Source organism: Thamnophis elegans, chromosome 13 (assembly GCF_009769535.1).
Source record: "Thamnophis elegans isolate rThaEle1 chromosome 13, rThaEle1.pri, whole genome shotgun sequence".
Taxonomy (NCBI): domain Eukaryota; kingdom Metazoa; phylum Chordata; class Lepidosauria; order Squamata; family Colubridae; genus Thamnophis; species Thamnophis elegans.
In genome coordinates, this window is record NC_045553.1 from 34619893 (window position 1) to 34645005 (window position 25113).

General features: G+C 43.2%; 1 protein-coding gene across 1 annotated transcript in view; it reads left to right on the forward strand.

The window, feature by feature from the left end:
* LZTS1 (leucine zipper tumor suppressor 1) overlaps positions 1–24180 on the forward strand; it is a 32659-nt gene extending 8479 nt beyond the window's left edge. Inside the window, 6 exon segments of the mRNA XM_032229646.1 lie at positions 18562–19049; positions 20591–21282; positions 21284–21410; positions 22307–22551; positions 22553–22704; positions 22707–24180. Of these exon segments, the coding sequence (XP_032085537.1) occupies positions 18705–19049; positions 20591–21282; positions 21284–21410; positions 22307–22551; positions 22553–22704; positions 22707–22972 (1827 nt within the window). The 5' untranslated portion in view covers positions 18562–18704 and the 3' untranslated portion in view covers positions 22973–24180.
* The last annotated feature ends 933 nt before the right edge of the window (positions 24181–25113 follow it).

The window sequence follows — 25113 nt, forward strand, 5'->3', positions numbered from 1 at the left end:
CATTCCAGCTAAGCTTGTCTCAGCATTCATTACTGGATGGAGGAGGGGGTCAGAGTAGTTGGGTGACCAACTCTCATGTCCCTTGCACTTTTTCCATACCTTCTCTATGGGTACAGCCATCTTGCAATGGCAAATCCAGTCTGAACCTTGGAAATAGGGACCATCTCTTCCCAATTACATCTTTCTGTTCCTCCAGGGAAAGGGAGCTTGCTGGGTCCTGTTGATTAGGAAGCTTCACTTGGTTCCTAGGCAGATGTGCTTTTTCTGTGGTGGCTACTTTGTTGAATTTCTCCCCTGAAGTAAGTTTAGCTTCATCCCTTTTGTTTGCCCAGAAGTCCCTCAAGATCTGGTTGTGCCATCCATCCTAGGTCCCCAGGGGTTGGTGAAATATTGAATAGCTCCCCTGTTGTTAGTATGTGGTTTTTATTTTAGTTTATGCTCTTTATAATGTAAGAATATTAACAACAACAAACTGGCTCACAACACACCTGACATCATTATGTGGGTGTGGGGGAAGTCTGGTTTATTGATATATTGCAATACCAGGTGTGCACGAATTGAAGAGAACAACTAGAAAAATAAATATTGTGATTTACAAATTGAAGGTGAGTGATTATGGAAGAATAAATCATGGCTGTAGCAATAGTAATAGAAGCAACCCCAGCAAGGTGCTGGTCGCTACCTATAAAGCCCTACATGGCATCGGACTTGGGTACCTGAGAGACCGCCTCCTGCCGATTACCTCTCTCAACCAATGAGATCGCACAGGTTGGATCTCCTCCGGATTCCATCTGCCAGCCAATGTCAGCTGGCGACTCCCCGGGGGAGGGCCTTCTCTGTTGCAGCTCCGGCCCTCTGGAAGGAGCTCTCTGTTGAGATCCGGATCCTTACTACCCTCCCGGCTTCCGCAAAGCCACCAAGTCCTGGCTGTTCCAGCAGGCTGGGGGGAGCTGAGAAGCATCTACCTCCACAGAAATTGTGAATGTTGGTTTTGTTTTTAATATGTTGTCTTTGTCTCATTCCCCCCCTTTCCCTTGTCTTTGTGAGCCGCCCGGAGTCTTCCGGAGTGGGCGGCATACAAGACAAATAAATAAATAAATAAATAAATAAATAAATAATAAATAAATAAATAATAAATAAATAATAAATAAATAAATAAATAAATAAATAAATAAATAAATAAATAAATAAATAATAAATAAATAAATAAGCCTTTGGAACAAAGGAGGGCTGCCTAGATACATAGAAATTTTGAACTTATTAGACCTGAATATTCTAACATTGCGAAAAATCACCTTACTTGGAACTCTATATATACTCAGAGGTTACCTAAAGCTCTTAGGTTCTTGATTAGGACTTCAACTATTTTTACCAGTCCCAGATTGTGAATCGAACTGAAAACTAAATCTTAATTATAATAAAGGTTTTTAATATATTGCTATTTAGCTTTGTTGTACATGATTCAGAGCCCCCTGTTTGGGAGATGGGCGGCCGTATGCCTTGGAGGAATAAAGTAAATCAGATGAATAAAAAAACAGAGCGAATGGTTTGGGGAGCCCTGAATGAAGCAGGTGTCTTTTTTAGAAGATACCTGCCGTGCGACTGTTCTTTCAGCCTACTTCTCATTCATCCACAGATGGGCTTTTAGGCAGCCCGATCTTTATCTGGCTCCTGCTGCTGCTGTTACTGTTATAGAAACATGCAGATGGGATTGATGACGGGGTGGAGAGAGGTGGGCAGAAGGATTGTTTCTCAGGTGGAAAAATTAAGTGGCATAATAGCCTGACTGCAGCACATGACCGGTCTCCCCATCCAGGGTACTTTTCTCCAGAGCTCAATCCAAGACTCAAAAACACATATAAGTTGGTGAGTTGCAAGCTGCCTCATGACTCTCTCTGCGCCAAGATGGCACGCTTGGTCCCTCTCTGTCTTGCACATCCTAACTGTGCTGTACTGTATCCTTTATCCTAGCAGCTTGCTCGCTGTGGAAACCACCCAGCTCTCTGCATGATGCAGCCCAGTCCTGACAAGATACACTCCAGTTTGGCACTGCGCGCTGCTAAATTTGGCTTGTAACTCACTGCGCTTCCACCCACTTACCTTAGTCACTCCATTCTGGCAGGCAGGACTGGAGCATAGTGGGAGGCTGATGAATGCTAGTGTTCTTGGTTGGAAACAGGCTGTTGAAAAGCTACTGGTTAGAGGGGAGTTAGGTGGTAGCAAGGAAGAGAAGAGAGAATAAGAGAGAGCAACTAATTAAGGGCCTGAAGACTAAAACATACAAAGAACGATTGCAGGAATTGGGTTTGGTCTAGTCTAGTGAAAAGGAGACCTAGAGGGGACATAGTAGCAGTGTTCCAATATTTGAGGGGCTGCCATAAAGAAGAGGGGGTTGGCCTATACTCCAAAATACCGAAAGGCAAGACAAGAACAATGAATGAAAACTAATAAGGAGAGAAGCAAGCTAGAACGAAGGAGAAATTTCCTAGCAGTGAGAACAATTCGCCAGCGGAACAGCTTGCCTTCAGAAGTTGTGGGTGCCCCTTCACTGGAGGCTTTCAAGGAGAGACTGGATAGTCACTTGGCTGGAATGATATAGGTTTCCTGCTTGAGCAGGGTGTTGGACTAGAAGACCTCCAAGGTCCTTCCAACTCTATTATTATTCTGTTATTCCATTAATCTTGCAGACAGTACAGCAAAGCAACAAAATCTTTCTTCAGTGCTGGAGGTTTCGCTAGTAGGCTATGTTTCCTATGTTTATTTGTGGAGTTGAGCCAAGTGTGACAGTACCATCGTTAATGTTGGCTAATTCTTCAAAACTAAGAGGGATGCTAGTTAGGCCCTGGATGAAAGACCAGGATTTTATGCTGAAGTGGAAAATTGAGGAAAAAAATCAACCTTAGAAAAGAAAGTAGCAAACCAGGTCCTTATTCAGAAAAGAACCGTGGTGGCACAGTGATTAGAATGCTGTTGTAGATACTTGTTCTAACTAGAGTGGTTTCCACCAAGGTCCTCTGTTCCGGTGGGAACAGAGGTTTAATCCTATTGGTCGAAGGGTCTGACAGCTCCCTATAAAAGGGCTGCTGTTAGACTCAACCTTCGCTGGATTGTTCTCACTTGTTGTACTTAATAAAGAGCTGTTGTTACCGTTAAGCCTGTGTGCCTATCCATTACCCATCTAACAGCTGTATTGCAGGCTGCTCACTCCAGGAGTTCGATTCTGAGCGGCTCAAGTTGACTCAGCCTTCCATCCTTCTGAGGTTGGTAAAAGGAGGAGTCAGATTGTTGACTCTGTAAATCACTTAGAGAGCACTGTAAAGCACTGTGAAGTGGTATGTAGTCTTAAGTGCTATTGCTGTTGCAATTACTCTACTAATAAGGAAATTGCATGGATGCATCCATAAAATATCCGGATAGTCTCTCTCCTTTATCCAGATGCAGTTTCTGTCTGTTACATTGCTTTTTCTATGTTCTTCTATTATTCCCTCCCACCGCCCACCCTCCCAAGATTGGGCTTTCGGATCCATTTATTTCTTGCCTTCAGTAGAATGTAACTGTAGTGTAGCTGGTACAGGCTGCATATGCTGACTAAGGAATTCTGGGAGTTGAAGTCCACTTCTCTTAAAATTTCCAATCTGAGAAACACTGAGATAGTCCAAAGACTTCCTTTTAGGGGGTCCCTGCCTCCTAGATTCATTCACAATTCAGCAGATGTTTTTCAATCTGTCACTCCCCAAATTAAATGAGAACAGTTGCCTGCATTCTGAATGGCATTCCATTTTCTGTGAAAATGTGTTGGTTTCAGCCATGATTCAAGTTTATTTTATCTTTTTTTCTTTTGTTAATGCTTTGCTTTTGGTTTAATATTTAAAACAATTGCATTGATTAATCTACTTCTAAACTATGTTGACCCCCCAAGAAACAGAAAGGTCGAATATAAATATTTTAAGGATTTATGAGCCTTTAATTAAAGATTCAGTGCTTGCTAGATTTGCTCATTGTAAGTCTTATAATGAGTTGTTCCTTGAGTATGTTTCTGATTGCTCTTCTCTCCATCTCTGTTCCTATGGCGAGGGAGGGCTTTAAATTTTACAATTTCTCATTCTTATCATTATTAAGTAGAGAGAAAAGTGGGGAATTAGCAAACAAAGCTTCGTTTCTTGCAGGGAAAGAAGCAAATAGTAAGGCAAGTAAGAGAGAAAATTGAAAAGCCATTTATAAGCAAAAAAAAATTAAATCTACCAAGAAATAATAATTGATATTAGACCCTAAGGCAGTATTTCTGGGCAACTTTAAGGTGTCCGATTTCAATCCCCAGAATTCCCCACCATGGGGCTGACTATGCAATTCTTGGAGTTGAAGTCCAGATATCTTAAAGTTGCCAAAGTTGAGAACACTGCCCTAAGAACTCAACTATAAACTAGGAAGCTGGGAACACCAGTTTTGGATCAGAGCATAGGGGAAGAAAAAGTTGCTGCTGTGTTCCTTAGTTATTTTGTGGTGGCAATTAATGTTTGTTTTTCCTTAATATTGTATTGATAACTATATTTTAAAAGGGTGGTGGTGTTTTCAAGTCAGTCTTGACTCCTGGCAACTACATGGACAAACCTCTGCAGTTTTCTTGCAATACTTTTCAGAACTGGTTTGCCCTTGCCTTCTTCCTTAGGACTGAGAGGGATGAAGTAGTCCTAAATCACCCAGCTGGATTTATTCTTACATCAGGTTCAAAGAATCAGGACTGTCTGTTAGATAGATTGCAGCATAGAAGATTGTTGTGGCCCAGCAGGAGCCGTTGGAGCTGCCGATGGACTCTGATAGCGAGGATCCCTATGAGTCTGCTATGGAAAATGTGGAGGACCCTGGGCAGGGTTTAGACTCAGATCAGGGACCAGAGAGGCTGGTTGGCCACCAGGAGGTGCCTCAGCATGGAGCAGTGGGGAAGATCAAAGGGAGTTTGTCCCTGACACCAGGCAACGAAGGGTGTAGAAATGGAGGCAGCAGCTACGAAGACAGACTCATAAGAGATAATCAAGCCCAGGTGGCTGTGGCTTGGCCCCTCCCAAGAGAGTATATAAGAAGAGGCTTTGGGAGGAGTCCTTTTGCAGGACACAACCATTCGTAGTAATCTGGAGAACCCTTTGTCTTGTCTGCCTTGTGTTCCCGTGTCTGTTGGAGTCTGGGTTGCTGCCAATGTCTTGCCAGTGAATTGTGTCTAGGCTTTCAGCCAACAGGAGCCAAGGTGGCGCAGTGGTTAAATGCAGCTACTTCAGCTGACTGCAGTTCGGCTGTTCAAATCTCACCGGCTCAAGGTTGACTCAGCCTTCCATCCTTCCGAGGTGGGTAAAATGAGGACCCAGATTGTTGGGGGGCAATATGCTGCCTCTGTAAACCACTTAGAGAGGGCTGAAAGCCTATGAAGCGATATATAAGTCTAATTGCTATTGCTAACTGCTAATTGCTGTGAATAAAGAGTGGCAAACAGCTAAGCCTGTGTCTGCGTTCATTACCAGACAGAGGGGGGCCAGAACAGAAGATTTATTCAACCCTGTACATGAATCTAGTCAACTAAAGTTCAACACTAAATTGGTGCCAGATAAGAGTCAACGGAATTCAAGAGGAGTTGGACTTGGAGCAGTTTTTGAGAATGCAGCAATTCTAAGCTGATGACAGGTTTAATTCCACTTCCCATAGCTCTGCTTACTCTTCTCCTATAGTTTAAGGCTGAACTAGAATTCACAGTCTCCAGGTTTTTAGTCTGGTGCCTTAACCATTAGGCCAAACAGATTCTGAAAATTATTGAGGAGTTAAAGTTAAAATTCAGACTCTTAAACATTCCTCTGGCCACAGCCCAATGCAGAAGCCTAGATTCAGCTAGTTTTCCTTGCCAATGAGCAGTGTGATTCCCCTAAAATGAGGCATATCAAGAACAGTTAATCGTGTTTGATGCTAATTTCTTATTGGCAGATATGGAGATATTTCCAAAATATATGCCAGCAGTACATGCTTCTGTTTTGGTGCAATCTAATCAACCACAGCAAACCACTCTGGTGTGCCCTCTCTCTGTCTCTTCTCTTGCATAGGATGCCCAGCTCAACTTGTCCACCACAAAATGATGCAGAGGCTTTGCATGTCAGAGAATATTTTGAAGGAGAATTAATGTTATATTTCACGCCAGATACACGATGGGTGCATTTGGCCTGCTTCCATATTACATAAGCAAGTAATGTTGTCACTGCTTCTAATTTGGGATGAAAATTGCAGAGTCCATTTAGAACTTATACATGATATTTATAGGCCATTAATGGAGGTGGTAGTGTAGCCAGAAGGTTGCTGCTTTAGCAGGAGGTTACTGGCATTGTAAGTATTCCATGTTTAACTGTAAATGGTTTACAGGATACTGCTGGAATTAATTTTCTCAGTGAACGTTCCTCGGTCATTGTGCACTTCTGAATTTCACGATAATTGTTCACGTCAGTAGACAATTGAAAAAGGAAAATGCATGTCTCTTAATAGACCAAGCTAGCAGGGAAAAAATAATGAAAGTCTAAAGTAATTCTGAGGCAGAAAAATCCTTCCATTGTTATCTTGATTCCATCGAAATAATTGTTTCATAGGAATAAGTATTGATCTCATATTACAGATGCCAGGGTATTAATAGACTTGAAGTAGTTGCTAACTGTTTTCCAGTACATTAAGGAAACTAGTTTTAACTTATCAAGCCCACCATCCTATTTAAGGCATCTCTTAATTGCATCACGATGGCAAGGCAGTAAACACTCCAGAGTCAGGATAGAGCTAGGCAGCCTATAAATAATGTAATTGATTTCTTAATTTATGAATTAATAAGCTCTGCTAGTCAACAAGCTACATTGACTAGGTTCTCACAGCATGCTCAGCCAAATCAAAACAAACCACACAACATAGCAGCATTCAACCACAATTAGCCTATCCATATCCCATGTTTAAAAAAAAGGATTGTCCCATCTCTATGCCAGAGTGATCGTTATTGGGATCATGGGGATATGGTGAATTTTCCAGTGGGAAGAGCAAAGCATGTCAATAGTGACAAGGAACCTGAATTGGATTGTGGGAAGATTCCTCCGTGGACTGATTCCATGGCCTAAATGTGTTTTATAACTCAAGGCCTGTCTCCCTATTCTAGAAAGGTGGTTGTCAAATTACTTTGAGGTGGAAAGGGAGAGCGTGCAAAGAGAACCTAGTTTCCATGACAACCTGGCTCAGCTACTAATTTCTCAAATCTAAAATTAAAAGGCTCTTTTTCCCTACCCACCTACCCCTTTTATACTTCAAGTGGGTATTTGCAGTAATGATGGGTGGGGGAGAATGGGCCATTGGTTCGCTGTGAACCGGTGGCCCAGGAGATTTCCAAGTCCTTAAATGCAGACTTTGCTGTAGAATTCCTCCCTTTGGAACAATGTTAGATGACAGCCGTTTCCTGGAAAAGGAACTCAGATTCAAAGTAGTGGCTTCTGGTCCTTTTCCCTAAGAAAGTATCTTCCCACCCCACCAACTGCATTATGCCCCCCCCCCCCAAGAGATTGTGATGCTGCAACACAGCACATGATGTTCAAGATCTCTAGACCCCAGGCTAGCCCATAAGATATGATGGGGAAAACATTTTAAGGGCCCAATCAGGACCCCAGAGAGTAGGGCACACTGCATCTGGAGGAAAGGCTGAGGTTGTCTTTGTTATTTTGAAATGCAACCATTCTAGAATTCATACTGCAGAGCTTTATGTATTTCAAAAGTCCAGTTGATGTGGTGGGATATCAGTGCCATGAATTAAGTGACATCTTTCAGCAGCCATTGTCCAGAACTGGCCTCCAGAAGTTGTGAATTCTCCAACAATGGAAGGTTTGAAGAACAGATTGGATAACCATTTGTCTGAAACAGCATAGGGCTTCCTGCCTGAGCAGGGGGTTAGACTAGCAGACCTCCAAGGTCCTTTCCAAGTCTGTTATTCTGTTATTCAGAAGGCTATTGAGGGCAAAGGGTAGAGGGGCTTATGCAGTCTGAGGTTACAGATATTTTCTGTACTTTCTGAAACAGGAGAAAAACATATAGTAAGTGCCAATTTAGTTGTAGCATCAGTTGGCACACTGGCTGGAACAGGGCAAGGCTCCCTGTAATTAAATGGATGGAAACAGCTCCTTTCTCTGGAGCATTTATTCAGTCTCCCAGCCACCCTTTTCCCCCTGCTACATAGCTAATGCAACTGATGGAAGCAGATATAATGCTTTGGGGATAAATTAGTGACAAAGCTGAGATTTAATGCACTCTGAACTCCATAGTGGTAAGAAGGGAAGCATCCCTCGCAGTTAGTGGGAGTAAAGTTCCTTGAGAGCTCGGCATCCAGCCAGCTGTCCACATGGATTTCTTTCACTTCTGTTTCCAACAATGGACAACCTTCTCGGTTCAACTGATACCGCAGTGAGGGCTGTGCAAGTCCCAGCTGAATGTCCCATACTTTCATAACTAAGATTGGTCAAATAATCCACAAATGGCTGGGTTTGCACAACAAGTCCATAAACAGCGGACAGAAAAGCCCTTGTGGCTGGATTTGCAAAGATGCTGAGTCAGAACTAGGCAAGAAACATGATGGCTAGTAGTAATGGGGGAAATGAGGCATTGTTGGACCTGATGAGAACGTTGTGAATTGATGCTGAAAGATGCAGGGCATGACCACACAATGCTATAGGTGCAAAATTCACTGTGGCTGTGATTGCATGTGGGGTAATTTGAACTAATGTCATGATGAAATCTCTCTCTCTCAATTACTTGAGCCATGGTGTTGCAGTGGTTAGAATGCAGTATTGCAGTTTAATTCTGCCAATTGCTATGCACAGTTTGAGATGCACCGGCAAGTTGACTCAGCCTTCCACCCTTCTGAGGTCGGATAAATGAGAACCCAGATTGTTGGGGGCAGTATGCTGACTCTGTAAACTGCTTAGAAAGGGCTGAGAAGCACCTTGAAGTGATATATAAGTATTGGCTAAGTAAGCTATTACTATTGCTACTTGGAATTTTCCTTTTCCTGGGAAAGAGATGCAGTTTCCTATCTTCTTCCCAGGGTGTTTGAGATTTACTTACTTTTTAAAAGTTTATGTTGATCGTGTTTTGAGCTTAGTTGGAAGTGGTAGGAGAGACTGTGCCACTGTTGTGTTTTGGTCCAAATTCTCTTCAGTTGAGAGAATGTCAAGTTCAATGAACTTCCAGCTGTTAAGATATAATCGTGTCTTAAGTGTTCTCCCTAACAAATGACAAGAGTTTGTAATGTGTGTGCAGGCATGCAAGCAGAAGCACAAGCTTTATAATGCTAAGAACAATTGATGTTCTTGACCCCCATACTCAACATCCTTCTAGAATAGAGGATGTCAGCCGAATGAATGGAAATGATGAATTAGAATGAATGCGGTCTTGTGTAACGAAGATCTTTGTCCACGTGGAGAAACAATTAAGCCTCTGCCCTTTCAATGGGAGCTTCGCTGTATATTCTTCTCATGAATATCCCACCAGAAGAAGATGAGAGAAGGACAGCAATTGCCAAGATGAAGTCTATATTTTGGCTTCGATTTCTTATCATCACTTTGATGAAATTACTTGTCATCCCTTTAGTTCAAATATACAAATGTTCTCTCTTAGTAGGATCAATCTTGCAGAGATCCAAGGTGTTCCAGAGATGTTGGCAAAGTAATTGGTGACACCTTGAAAGCTCTCATTCCTTTCCTCGTGGCCTGCACGGAGATTGTAGGCTTATTTATCATGTAAAAGTTGCATTAAAGCAAACAATAACAGGGTGGGGAGTTCACTAAGGCCTGAAAAAAACTGGTACTATTTATTAAGAAAATGTATATGGCTGCCCAATTCATTCACAGTGACTCCAGCCGGTTTGCAGAAATAAAAGTCCAATGTCTGGGTGTCCCTGGATACGCGACTTAGTTTAGAAGAACACCTGACAGCCATGACCAGGGGGGCCTTTTACCAGGTTCGCCTGGTACGTCAGTTGCACCCCTTCCTGGATCGGGATGCTCTGTGCACAGTCACTCATGCCCTCGTCCTTTCACCTGGACTACTGTAACGCTCTCTACATGGGGCTGCCCTTGAAGAGCACCCGGAGGCTTCAGCTGGTCCAGAATGCGGCTGCGCGGTTATCATGGGGGCACCTAGATGCTCCCATGTTACACCCCTTTTAGGCGGCCTGCACTGGTTGCCTGTTGTCTTCCGGGTGCGATTCAAGGTACTAATTATGACCTTTAAAGCGCTCCATGGCTTAGGCCTAGGGTACCTGCAAGACCACCTACTGCCACCAGTAGCCTCCCACCGTCCAGTGCGATCCCACAGAGTTGGCCTCCTCAGGGTGCCGTCGGCCAGACAGTGTTGGCTAGCGACCCCCAGGGGGAGAGCCTTCTCTGTGGGAGCGCCTTCCCTCTGGAATGAGCTCCCCCCAGAGCTTCGTATAATCCCCGACCTCCGTCCTTCCGATGCGCCCTAAAATGTTGGCTTTTCCAGCAAGCCAGCCTGGCCTGAACGAAACAAAATAAATTATGATCATTGTTAATTTTAATTTTTTTAAAAAAATGTTATTGTCAATTCTAATTGGGTTTGTTTGGGATATTCTATTTAATTTTTTTTAACTTTTGTATTGTGTTCCTTTTAATATTGTAAGCCGCCCTGAGTCCTTGGGAGAAGGGCGGCATATAAATCTAATGAACCAAACCAAACCAAACCAAGTAAAATCCAATACATTCATACCTCTCTGGTGACAGCAATCAAGCCAACCACTTTATGGGCTCCATATCACTTTGGATTTCCAGGCCATTGGCAAAACCACATCTTCAGGGTCTTTTGACACTGTAACAAAGGGTTGTGGTGGACAATCTTATTCTGCAGGGATGATGTTCCACAAGAAGAGCGCCATCCCAGAAAATGCCCCCCTTTCTTGGTCCCACCAGATGGACCTCTTTTAGGAGAGGGGACTCCTAACGTACCTCATCTCCCTACTCTGTTGAGTTGGGTTGATATAAATGGGATCCAATGATCCTTCAAAGAACATGTATCCATTTATATTAAAAAAAAGGTTTCATTAAAACCACCTATTTTCAGAATTTTAGGTTCAAAGGAGGAAATAAAAAAATAAATAAAATCTTCTTTGGGTAAAGCTTGAACCAAAGGGGGCTTCATGGACACGTCCCTGTAATTTTCTTAACAGTACGAAGATGGTTTGTCACTTGCTTTTCCTGGGATTGTTTTTGTTTTCAATTTCCCTGCATCGCTTACAATCCTAGGAGGATTCCTTTTGGATGGTCCCCCATCCAAAACTAACCAGATCAATTGTATTCCTGAAATTAGGCAAGAGGACAGGTAGTCATCGACTTATAACAGTTCACTTAGTGACCAAAGTTACAATGGCGCTGAAAAAAGTGACTTTATAAACATTTTTCACATTTATGACTGTTGCATTGTCCCCCCCGGTCACAAGATTTACATTCAGATGCTTGACAACTGATTCACATTTATGACAGCTGCAGTGTCCCCCCTGGTCACATGATTCACATTGGGATACTTGACAACTGATTCACATTTATGACTGTTGCAGTGTCCCCCCGGTCACTTGATTTACATTCAGATGCTTGACAACTGATTCACATTTATGATAGTTGCAGTGTCCCCCCTGGTCACATGGTTCACATTCAGATGCTTGACAACTGATTCACATTTATGACAGCTGCAGTGTCCCCTCTGGTCACATGATTTATATTCAGATGCTTGACAACTGATTCGCATTTATGACAGTTGCAGTGTCCCCCCTGGTCACATGATTATATTCAGATGCTTGACAACTGATTCACATTTATGACAGCTGCAGTGTCCCCTCTGGTCACATGATTTATATTCAGATGCTTGACAACTGATTCGCATTTATGACAGTTGCAGTGTCCCCCCTGGTCACATGGTTCACATTCAGATGCTTGACAACTGATTCACATTTATGACAGTTGCAGTGTCCCCCCCGGTCACATGATTCACATTCAGATGCTTGACAACTGATTCACATTTGACTGTTGCAGTGTCGTCCCCCCACATGATTTATAGATGTTTGACAACTGATTCGCATTTATGACAGCTGCAGTGTCCCCTCTGGTCACATGATTTATATTCAGATGTTTGACAACTGATTCACATTTATGACAGTTGCAGTGTCCCCCCTGGTCACATGGTTCACATTCAGATGCTTGACAACTGATTCACATTTATGACAGTTGCAGTGTCCCCCCCTCACATGATTCACATTCAGATGCTTGACAACTGATTCACATTTATGACTGTTGCAGTGTCCCCCCCCCCCATGATTTATCAGATGTTTGACAACTGATTCGCATTTATGACTGTTGCAGTGTCCCCCCGGTCACTTGATTTACATTCAGATGCTTGACAACTGATTCACATTTATGACAGTTGCAGTGTCCCCCCTGGTCACATGGTTCACATTCAGATGCTTGACAACTGATTCACATTTATGACAGTTGCAGTGTCCCCCCGGTCACATGATTCACATTCAGATGCTTGACAACTGATTCACATTTATGACTGTTGCAGTGTCGTCCCCCCCACATGATTTTATTCAGATGTTTGACAACTGATTCGCATTTATGACAGCTGCAGTGTCCCCTCTGGTCACATGATTTATATTCAGATGTTTGACAACTGATTCGCATTTATGACAGTTGCAGTGTCCCCCCTGGTCACATGGTTCACATTCAGATGCTTGACAACTGATTCACTTTATGACCGTGCAGTGTTCCCCCCTGCCTCACTGATTCCATCTCCTCCTCTCACTTTCCTTCCATCCCCATGCCTCCTCCTCCTCCGTCAGTGCCCCCCCTGGTTCACATGATTCACATTCAGATGCTTGACAACTGATTCACATTTATGACTGTTGCAGTGTCCCCCCCCATGATTTAATTCAGATGTTTGACAACTGATTCGCATTTATGACTGTTGCAGTGTCCCCCCCGGTCACTTGATTTACATTCAGATGCTTGACACTGATTCACATTTATGACAGTTGCAGTGTCCCCCCTGGTCACATGGTTCACATTCAGATGCTTGACAACTGATTCACATTATGACAGTTGCAGTGTCCCCCCCGGTCACATGATTCACATTCAGATGCTTGACAACTGATTCACATTATGCTGTTGCAGTGTCCCCCCCCCCCACATGATTTATATTCAGATGTTGACAACTGATTCGCATTTATGACAGCTGCAGTGTCCCCCCTGGTCACATGATTTACATTGGGATACTTGAACACTGATTCACATTTATGACCATTGCAGTGTCTCAGGGTCATGTGGGATGGGGAAAGCCAGATTCACTTAAAAACTAACGCTAATTTAACAAATGCAATGATTCCTTGAGGCAAGAAAAGTTGTAAAAATGGGCCAAACTCGCAGGACAAATGTTTCACTTAGCTACCTAAATTTGGGGCTCAATTGTGATTGTAACTTGAGTACTACCTGTTGTCCGCAAGAAAGAAATGGGCCTTTTCACTTTTCCAACAAAGCAAGCCCACTCATTACCCCTTTGCTGGAGCCAGAGGGAAAATGAGCCTCTCAAAATGTTCCCACTCAGTCATCTTAAGCTTAATAGCCTGCATTTCATGGTTTTGCATCTTTTCCCTTTGAGATGCTAATAGTTATTACTTGATTAACTGCAAAAAGTAATAAAAGCTGATTTTTCCAAGCAAGCAAAATCCCTCTTAGTCATTCTGCTGAGTGGGACACAGGACATCTGCCCTGAAATTCTACCCTAGATGTGCCACTCCTCCCTTATAAATGGGTCCTAGCACCAGTTGGGAGATATCAGCATTCTGGCATTTGTGGTGCTGCATAAAAATGAGCAGCAGGGCTTCTAGTGACCTTCTAATAAGCCCCTCGTATGGCCCCATTATCCTGTTCCCCTCCAATGTTGATTAATTTAGTTAACAAGCTCTTGACTATCTCTTTAAGGCTCATCCAGCTGGAGGCAAAGGCAATTCTCGTCTTGGAAGCCCAGAGAATGGGATCCGGGCCTTTCCCTTTTAATAATTGGCTTGCTCCATTGCCAGGTGCTTTCCTGGTATTAGTGCCTCTCGAGTTGCAAGACTTCCATATGCTAACAGCCAGCTTCTGTTTGCCTGCCAGGCAAGGAAAAAAATGCTTGCAAATCTGAGCATTGTTTGTCACCCTGGGGCAGAAGTTGGCCCATGGATACCCAGGTCCCATCCTTTCCCATTTGCATTCTAATAACTGAGCTGCGTCCCACTTCCTTTAACCTTCACCAGATTCTGGATCACTCTTGAATTCCACCGCCTGGAGATTCGCCAGTCCCTCCTCAAGCAGATGGCACAACCAGCCACTTGCTCTTTTTATTCCAATTAATGAACAAGTTTCTATCTAATTGAATTTCATCCCACCAATCCGGCCAAGCCATGTTATGTAATGTTTAAAGTCCACCATTATAAAAAAAAACAGACGAGAAGAAAAAGAACCATATCTGTTCTGGAATAGAAAGACAACATGATCGTGGTGGCACAGTGGTCAGAATGCAACATTGCAGGCTAATTCTGCCGACTGCCAGAAGTTCGATTCTCACTGGCTCAGGGTTGACTCAACCTTCCATCCTTCTGAGGTCAGTAAAATGAGGACCCAGCTTGTTGGGGGCAATAGGCTGACCCTATAAACCACTTAGAGCAGGCTGTAAAGCACCATGAAGTCTATGTGAAGTCTATGTGAAGTGAAGTCTAAGAGCCAAGGTGGCGCAGTGGTTAGAGTGCTGTACTGCAGCCACTTCAGCTGACTGTTATCTGCAGTTCAACTCTCACCGGCTCAGGGTTAGTTAACAAGCTCTTGACTATCGCTTTAAGGCTCATCCAGCTGGAGGCAAAGGCAATTCTCATCTTGAAGCCCAGAGAATGGGATCCGGTCCTTTCCCTTTTGTAATAATTGGCTTGTTCAAATCTCACCGGCTCAGGGTTGATCCTTCCGAGGTGGGTAAAATGAGGACCCAGACTGTGGGGGCGATATGCTGACTCTGTAAACCGCTTAGAGATGGCTGAAAGCCCTATGAAGCGGTATATAAGTCTAACTGCTATTGCTATGTGCTATTGTTATTGCTGTGGTTTTTGGAACCAGATAGGTCATCTCCATGGTAGGAAGATAGAACTGCATATGGGGGAAGGATCTCTTGAAAGGCAACACATTGGCACAGTAGCCCTTCACATGCAATCATTTGTTTAGCAACCATTCAAAGTCCCAATGGAATTGAAAAACTGACTTACAACCAGAGGTGGGTATTCAGCAGGTTCTGACCAGTTCTGGAGAACCGGTAGCAAAAAGTTTGAGTAGTTTGGAGAACCGGTAAATACCATCTCTTGACTGCCCCCGCCGCCATCTATTCTCTGCCTCCTGAGTCTCAGCTGATCGGGAAGAAATGGGGATTTTGCAGTAACCTTTCCCTGCCAAGCCCACCAACCCATGTCATGCCCGCCAAGCCACGCCCACAGAACCGGTAGTAAAAAAAAATTGGAATCCCACCACTGCTTACAACCATAGCTGCAATCCATGGTCATGTGGTAGGACATTTGGCAACTGGCATGTATTTATGATGGTTGAGCATCCCAGGGTTACATGATTGGTATTTGTGGCCTTCCCAGCTGACTTCCAACAAGCAAATCAATGGGGAATCCGGATTTGCTTAATAATTGCAGTGATTTGCTCACAAACGTGACAAGCAAGGTTCTAAAATCAGGCACGATTCACTTAGAAACTGCTTTATTTAGCAGTGGAAATCCTGATCCCAGTTATGATCATAAGCCAAGGACTATCTTTATCCCAAGGGTACCATGCTTCATTTGGTTCGTTTTGTATCTGTATGCATCTCTATTCATTTCTATGCTAGACTTCTTTGTTTAGCATAAAATCTTAACTTATATTTATGCAAGTAAAAAAATATATAAAACAAATCCAAATAAAGGAAGGCCATCAACCCTGACAAGCCAATAGCCAGTATTATTATGAGAAACCAGGTGTTAAAAGGAATAAACAAATGTTTTCAGCATAACCGAAGTTGCCTCTTGATTGAGTGATACATATTGTTCTCTGTATAAATATTTGCATTTTGACGTAATGACACATTTTTGATGTACTAAAACATGGTCTACAAATGGAGGGTTGACTAAAGCCAATTTGTTTTTGCTTTTTCAACATCCCCAAAGGAAGAACTACCCAGTCCAGCATTCCAGCTTTATTTTCTTCTCCATCCAACTCAAAATATGTCCATCCATTCAAAATTCTCTCCGTGCCTTTTGTTCAGCTGAAACCCCAACAGAACTCGCTTTTTTCCTGACCTCCTTGCAGTCCAAATGGATCCTTTTCAGACCATTTGCTCCCTGCATGCATTTGTAGACTTCATGAAGCATTTGGTTGCTTGAAGATTAAAGGGAACTATCTATTAGAATCTGCTAATAGGCAGCAGTGAAAAGCAGAACAGAGGCTGGAGTTGGGTTGGAAGCTGAAAACCTGTCTTCACAAGTGGGCGGGCAGAATCTGTGCCCTACCATTTCCTCTACATAATGTTATTTCTGCCATCAGTTGCAGACACCCTTTCCTTCAAGTCTCCATGCAATCTTTGTTCTCTCCCACACAGACCTCTGCAGCTGCTCGGCTGGAAAGTGTTTGTTTTCAAACTGGGGGTGGATGAAGGCATGGAGGAGGAGGAAGAGGAGGAGGATGAGGAGGGGGAGACTCATATTTTCTACCTGTGCTTATCTCCTTGGAACTTGAATGTTGTTTCTGTGGAGAAAGCAGGTAAAGAATCGGCTAGGAAGATAGGACCACAGCCTCCCAATTTTCACCTCCATGGCCATCAAAAACTAAGGAACCCAAATAGTTGGTTTTATTGGCACATTAATGATCCATCACCTGTAAAGCTAGCATCAGTTCCAGATTTCTAAGCATGCATCAGGAAAAATATGTTCCTCTACTTCCAGGCCAAAACACATTGAAATTGCCAGGAACCCTATCTTTTCCACCCCAAGGAAAAATTACCTGCTCTCCAAGCATTTTCTGAACTATGAGGATGATAATAACATGCTGTGTGCATTTCAAGCCACTTGTGTTCAAGATTGCTCCTCTAGACATTACTTGTAATTAGGTCCCACTTCAGTAGTTGCGTTGAGATAGGTCAAAAAAGTGCAAGAAAATGCAGGTAAAAGAAGTGGATTATTAACGTAGTTGAGCCCAGCTTACAAAATCTTTTGAAACAAAAAGCTCAGCGGGAGAAAATTTGTTTCTGCTGGAGGAAAAGGGCTCAACACCTCATCTCCTTCTGGCAATTACCAGATTGTTATCAGCCCCTCCCAAAAGCTGATGTTTGCTTTTTTCTAAATTACATGTTAATTGCAAAATATGGCTAATGTGTCTACCTGAAGCTTGGGTTGCCCCCCCCCGTCTACTCCATCAGTATTATGAATTACCTGCCATGCAAAATGTTTGTATCCTACAGGTGAAACTCGAAAAATTAGAATATCGTGCAAAAATTCATTTATTTCAGTAATGCAACTTAAAGGGGTGAAACTAATATATGAGATAAGACTCATTACATGCAAAGCAAGATAGTTCAAGCTGTGATTTGTCATAATTGTGATGATTATGGCGTACAGCTCATGAAAACCCCAAATCCAACATCTCAGAAAGTTAGAATATTACATGTAATCAATAAAACAAGGATTGTACATAGAACAATATCAGACCTCTGAAAAGTATAAGCATGCATATGTACTCAGTACTTGGCTTGGGCCCCTTTTGCAGCAATTACTGCCTCAATGTGGTGTGGCATGGAAGCTATCAGCCTGTGGTACTGCTGAGGTGTTATGGAAGACCAGGATGCTTCAATAGTGGCCTTCAGCTCTTCTGCGTTGATTGGTCTCATGTCTCTCATCTTTCTCTTGGCGATGCCCCATAGATTCTCTATGGAGTTCAGGTCAGTCGAGTTTGCTGGCCAATCAAGCACAGTAATCCCACAGTCATTGAACCAAGTTTTGGTGCTTTTGGCAGTGTGGGCAGCTGGAAAATGAAGTCAGCAACCCCATAAAGCTTGTCTGCGGAAGGAAGCGTGAAGTGCTCCAAAATCTCCTGGTTGACGGCTGCGTTGACCCTGGTCTTAATGAAGCACAGTGGTCCAAAGTCCTGTTACTCTTTGGTCCAAAGTTCTTTTTTCTGATGAGAGCAACTTTTGCCAAAAGCACCAAAAACTGGTTCAATGACTGTGGGATTACTATGCTTGATTGGCCTCTCCATTCTTCCTCCATACTCTGGGTCCTTGGTTTCCAAATGAGATGCAAAAGTTGCTCTCATCAGAAAAGAGGACTTTGGACCACTGCTTGAAGGCATTGCAATTTCTCCTGCAAGTCCACCATGCAAGTTCACAGTGTCTTTTGTTATTAGCTGTCTTTCTCTCATTTAGTCTCATGTTTTGTTTTTTTTCTCATCCTCTCAGGATAGCTGCTTTTCAGCACATCAAGGCTTTGGCTATGACCACACCACCCTTGCCTCCCAGCAGTCAGGACAACCTCGTAAAAACCAGTCCTTGGACAATATCCCTCGGGCAGTCTCTCTACTTCTCTATTCAAAGTTATAATCATGGGAAGCGTCAGTAGCCTTATCTCTGGACACAGCTTCCACAGTAAGCATTGCCGGGCCTCTCAGTACAAGTTGCGTAAGTCATCCCAGCTGAAGAAGCTGAACAGGTACTCTGATGGTCTACTGAAGTTCAGCTTCTCCCAAGAAGCGGGCCACAACAAGTCCAGCTCCAAAGGCAATAAGAACGAGGACTTCTTTTACATCAAAGTGAACCAGAAGGCACACCGAACAGACTATGCCCCACTCTCGGGTGGTGAGCTGGAAGGTCAGGCTGGGACAAGCAGCAATGATTACAGTACTCCAACACCCCCCAAAGTGAAGCCAGGCTCCAAACAGCTGGAACTAGTGAGTTGAGTTAAACTTGGTCATTATAATTAAGGGGTAGGAAATTGGTATCCCCAGACTTATATAAGATTCCTGGGATCTCCCATCCCTTCTGTAGACTTCAGAGCCCTCGTTAATCAGGTTGATTGAAAATTGGAAAACCAATTTCCAAGTATTTTTAAGACCCATATGGAAACTGTAGGACCTAAAGTGCCCATATCAACATTAAAAAATCAAGAAACGTTTTTCAGTCTTTACTCTCCAAACTATATTAAGGGCAGCTTCTGTATAGAAGGATCTCTTTTGGTCTTTTGAATCAAATGATGAAGTAATGTCGCTCTACATGGGGCAGCCCTTGAAGAGTGTTCGGAGACTTCAGCTGGTCCAGAATGTAGCCGCGCAAGCGATTGTGGGTGCGCCTCGGTGAGCTGCACTGGCTACCTATTGGTCTCCGGATACGCTTCAAGGTGCTAGTCGTCACTTATAAAGCCCTACATGGTAATGGACCTGGGTACTTGAGAAACCGCCTCCTGCCAATTACCTCCCATAGACCCATTAGATCCCACAGATTAGGCCTTCTCCGAATTCCATCTGCCGGCTGTCGACCACCCGAGGAGAGCCTTCTCTGTGGCGGCTCCGGCCCTTTGGAACGAGCTCCCCGTGGAGATTCGGACCCTTGCCACCTTCAGGCCTTCCAGACAGCCATTAAGACCTGGCAGTCCCAGCAAGCCTGGGGTTGAGTTCCCCCCCTACTTGAATTTGCTGTGCTTGCTGTGTTTTTTAAATCCTTTGTATCGTTGTCCTGTTCCCTTGGCTTTTGTTCAGCCGCCCTGAGTCCCTTCGGGGAATAGGGCAGCTTACAAATCGAATAAATTCCAATTCCAATATCCTCATATTTGTCCCGTGGGTCAGTCTGTCATTCAAACAATACAAGCTGACTATTGAATTAACTGGTTTTCTGGATTTGTATAACCTGAATCTTTAATTTAAATAGATGGGCTAGATTTACACATAATATTCTAGGCAGTTAAAAAAACTTTTTAAAGCTACGTACTTGACACAGCATGTTGTGTAAACGCAACTGCTTCATTTTAGAAGATTTTAGATATAAAATTTAAATTTTATCTAAAATTTACAAGGGGGGGGACTTCCAAAAATGTAAGGGTGAAAAACTTAAAAATGAACATGAAAACAGCAGTGCTTCCCCATTCTCATCCAATCAAAATCAGGCACAACCTGTTATAACACGTAGGAAGTCAGTGGAAACTCCCATGATAGTACAAGAAGTCCTCACGTTACAAGCACAACGGTGCCTGTCCATCATGGTTATAACTTGTGATGGCTGTAACTCAACAAATGGCCATAAATGCAGTGCAGTTGCTCAACACCCATGCAGTCTCTTGAGTGGAGTGGGCAGGGCTGACCATCGCAACTTCAAAATTGGGTTGCAAGTACTTTTAGGAAAGGCCATTGTAACTTCAAACCAATGCTAATCAGTAAGTGGAGGCTTACCTCTTTATATATATAGGAGACTGCATTAACTATTCTCTTCTTCTGCCCAGGCTACAGAGAAGAGTGTGGCAAGGGCCACTGCTTTCAAGCCAGTTCTCCCTCACTCAAACACAGTTCTCCATTCTTCTCCTGATCACAGCAATGCTGCTCAGCAGTTCCCAACCCAAGACAAAGTCAAAGATCCGGAGAGTAAGCCTGCTCTTTGTTCTGGAGGACTTTCAGATTCGGGGAGAAACTCTATGTCAAGCCTGCCAACACACAGTACAGCCAGCAGCTACCAGCTGGACCCTCTGATTACTCCTGTTGGCCCCATCAACCGATTTGGAGGCTCTGCTCACAACATCACTCAGTGTGCCATCCTTCAGGAGAGTAACATGATGAGTTTGAAAGCTCTGTCTTTCTCTGACGGGGGCACCAAGATCCTGAACCCAGGCAAGTCTTCCACTCATCCCCATATGACTGAGAACAGTGTTTGTGTTCGTTCACCCATCTCCACGGAGGAGTCCGCCATTCAGGAGCTGGAGCAGAAGCTGATGGAGCGGGAGGGTGAGCTGCAGGAGCTCCAGTGCAGCTTTGAAGAGAAGGAGATCGCTTCCTGCCAAAACTATGAAGAGAAGCAAAGGCGTTGCCGGGAGGAGATGGAAGGGCTGAAGCAGAAATGCAACAACAAACTGAAGCAGACATCGCAGAAGAACCAGCGAGCGCAACAACTCTTGCAACTGCAGTGTTCCAGCTGCAGCAGGAGAGAAGCAGCTGCGGGAGGAGCTGTCCAACTTGATGAAGGAGCAGGACCTTCTGGAGAACAAGCTGAGGACCTACGAGAAAGAGAAGACCACGTTTGCTCCCGCACTAGAAGAAACACAGTGGGAGGTAAGACTACTGCACCTTAGTAAAGGGGGACTTGTTCCAGTCTTCTGTATTGTTTAGTCAAAATTAAAGATAAAGGTAAAAGTTTCCCCTGTCTGGTCATGTCCAACTCTGGGGGCAGTACTCATACGTATTTCTTAGCTGAGGGAGCCAGCATTGTCCAAAGACATTTCCGTGGTCATGTGACCAACATGACTATATGCCAAGGTGTATATATACAGAACACTGTTACCTTCCCACCAAAGTGGTACCTACTTAGATACTCATATTTGCATGCTTTCAAACTGCTGGGTGGACAGGAGTGGGGCAAGGATGGGAGTTCACCCGGTCGTGTGGTGCTCAGGTCTTGAACCCAGGCTGTCAGCTTTCCAGCTGACAAGCTCACCATCTTCAAACTCTGAACCATCATACTCCCTTAGTCAAAATGAATACCGGTCTGAAAATGTCTTTAGTGAAAAACCAGGATGTCGATGGTGATGCTAGATGGAATTCCCAAAGCAAAGATGTCACAGCCTTTGAATTGCCATACGTTCCCTGCAATGGTATTTTAGATAAAAGTGTAACAAATTGAAAGTTTCCTTTGAATGATTTTGTCTAGCACGAGAGATCCATGTTTTCTCTCTGATTTTAGAGACCTTCTCATGCAATGAGATTGTTCCCCCAGCTGCCTGCAAAGAGACAAAAGGGCCTTTTCTCTTTCATTAGGGCGATGCCTTCCACTAGCTTCAGCTTCATAGTTGATCCCTGAAGAGATGTAATCTTTGACCTGAAATAAAGATACTTCATACTTAGCACCACCATACCTAGCACCTTAGCATGCAGCAGACTGAATTGCAATGCAATCTAGATCTCTGGCAGGTGGATATCTGGATGTGATCCTGATTCTAGTTTTCTTACAGGTTTGTCAGAAGTCTGGTGAGATCTCTCTCCTGAAACAGCAACTGAAAGAATCCCAGTCAGAGCTGAACAGCAAGACCAATGAGGTCCTCAATCTGAAAGCTCAGCTGAAGGACCTCCGGGCCAAGATGGAACTGTTGGAGATTAAAATTCAGGATTTGGAGGATTCGTTGCATGCCAAAGCCAGGGAACTGGAGGTATGTGAGAATGAACTCCAACACAAGAAGAATGAGTCAGAACTACTAAGGGAAAGTGAACTTGCTGGAACAAGAGATTGCAGAGTTGAGAACTGAACTGACCATCCTCAGGGAGGAGATGAAATGTGGTGTGGTTTCCATGGGCCTGGAGGAAAGCATGGTGGAGGATGCCCAAGTCCTGTGGAGAGAAATAGAGAAGCTAAAAAAAAACTGCAGGAGGAACAGAACAGCAACAAGCAGATCACAGTCAACTTTCAGCAGGAACGACAAACATGGAAGGAGGAGAAAGAGAAAGTGATCCAGTACCAGAAGCAGCTGCAGCAAAGCTACCTTCACATGTACAAAAGAAACCAAAACCTGGAGAAGATGCTTCAGCAGCTGGCTGCTGGGGAGGATGGTAAAGACCCCTTAGATCTTGATCTCCATGGAACTGATGTCCCTTATGAGGACATTATTGCCACTGAAATCTAAATCTGAAGGGTGCTGTGGTTTGCTGCCCACTGCAGAAAGATCTCACTTGGGGTTATGTGTAACTTCACAGAGCACTTTTAATGGTGGTCCTTGTCTGGCCAAAACAAGTCACCAGCCATTGTCCATGCATTTCCACTCCCAACTTCTTTATCCAGGTGTACCTGACTGCTGCTGTAGGGCAACTCATTGAGAAAAGGGAAGAGAAGAATTCCCAACTGACTTTTTCTCTCATGACATGATCCAACATAAGAGCAGCTTTGGTGGAAAAGATACAAGAACCTCTGAGCCATTAATAATATGAGATAAGACCTGCTTGTATTCTAAGACCCTCTTAATTCCCCTGTGAGAAGACTCTGGGGAAAAGCACACCCATTAAACTTTTAGTTTATGGAAGAGTGACTTGCACATCCAGCAAGAGTTGGTCATCATGGTCCTCAAGGGTAACCAGTTGTTCCATCTTTGCAGAACATGGTGTGTTCTACTGGAATATTTAAGCATCAGATGGAACGATAGTAGCATTGTTCCATCATTTGTCTGCGAAGGACGTGCCTCCTTCAGAAATGATGGCTAATATTGTAGAGTCCCAGAAGCCATAATTTGTCAGTCAGCCACTGGATCTTCATCCTTTACCTTTCTTTTAGCGGTTGCCTCCCTTTTCTGAACAAGCTGAAGTTTGGGAGAGGCATATTTTTATTTATTGTGTGAGTGCACATGTCTATAATGGAGATGGATTTTGAAACGCTCTTGTGTTTTTGAACAGGAATGTTCAGAGTTGTTTATTTAAAATGTGAATATTTGTACGTATGTATTATTGTTTTGCAAATATCTGTCATTTATTTTTCCACATTTCCTATTTTGACCTGGAGAAAAAAACATATTGGGTCTTCTGAGCTGATTGTGTCTATAGATATAATTGGAAATATTTGCCTCAAAGTGATGCTTTCTTTAGAAACATGCTAGCTTCCATTCCATGTTTTAAAAATTAAAAACTGTTTTACAAAGTAAATGAGGTCATGCAAACAGCTTGGAGGGAACCAAGGAATATACTGTATTGGCAGGCATATAACTTTATTTACTTAAAGCATACGTCTTGCAAAAAATCAACACCAGTTCAAAGCAGTCAACAACAATAAAACTATTAGTAAACAATTTTCAAATATGGTACTGTGTTTCCACAAAAATAAGACAGGATCTTATTTTCTTTTGACCTCCGAAATAAGCACTTGACCTTATTTCCATTGAGGTCTTATTATTTTTGAGGTGCAGAAGGTGGGGAGCATGGTCACCTCATAGCTGCTGCTGTGTTGCAATATTTTTGGGAAGGGCTTATTTTTTGGGAAGGGCTTATTTTTGGGGAGGGCTTATTTTAGCACATGTGCTCAAAAGCCCAATTGGGCTTATTATCTGGGGAGGGCTTATTTTCAGGGAAACAGGGTATCAATTCCTACTATATTGAGGAATTAAGAGAAATGATTAAAAGAAGAAACATCAGTAAAATTGTTATAACTACAGTAAAACAACAATATAGGTGTAGACTGCCTTACTAAACAGAAAAGTTTCTTTCTTACTTCCAGAAGTTTTAAAGAGGGGACCAAGAACAAGGTCTTGTTCCCTGTCAATTTTGAAATTGCTACCATACATGATAAACCATAATAAACAAGTATTTATTTGACTCCGTGTTCAGTATTTTTGGATACTTAAGACTCACTCCCTCACCTCCAGCCCCAAAACAAAATAGCCAGGAAGAGAATCTTGAAAAAAAATTTTCTCAAGATCCGATTTCTGTTTAGGTAGCTTTGACCTTCTCCTTCCCACTGAGGAGAAATGTTCCTTGTAGAGTTAATAATGATCTTCACAGTATTTGGTCTAAAAGCGATTGAAAAATGGCTACCATCCTATGCCAGGGACAGCTTAAGAAAGATGAACAGCAAAGGCTCATGTCAAAGTAGCTACTAAAGGGCAACCAAATTATTTTGGCACCTGACACAAAAAAGAACCTTGTTAGTATAATAATTACAACTCGGCTCCCCCATTGTAACAGTTTTAGATGCTAATGTGACATCAGAAATGGACCATCTCACCACCGTGTCATGCTATTCCACAACAACTTTCTTTGTGACCTTTAGAGAAACCTGCCATGA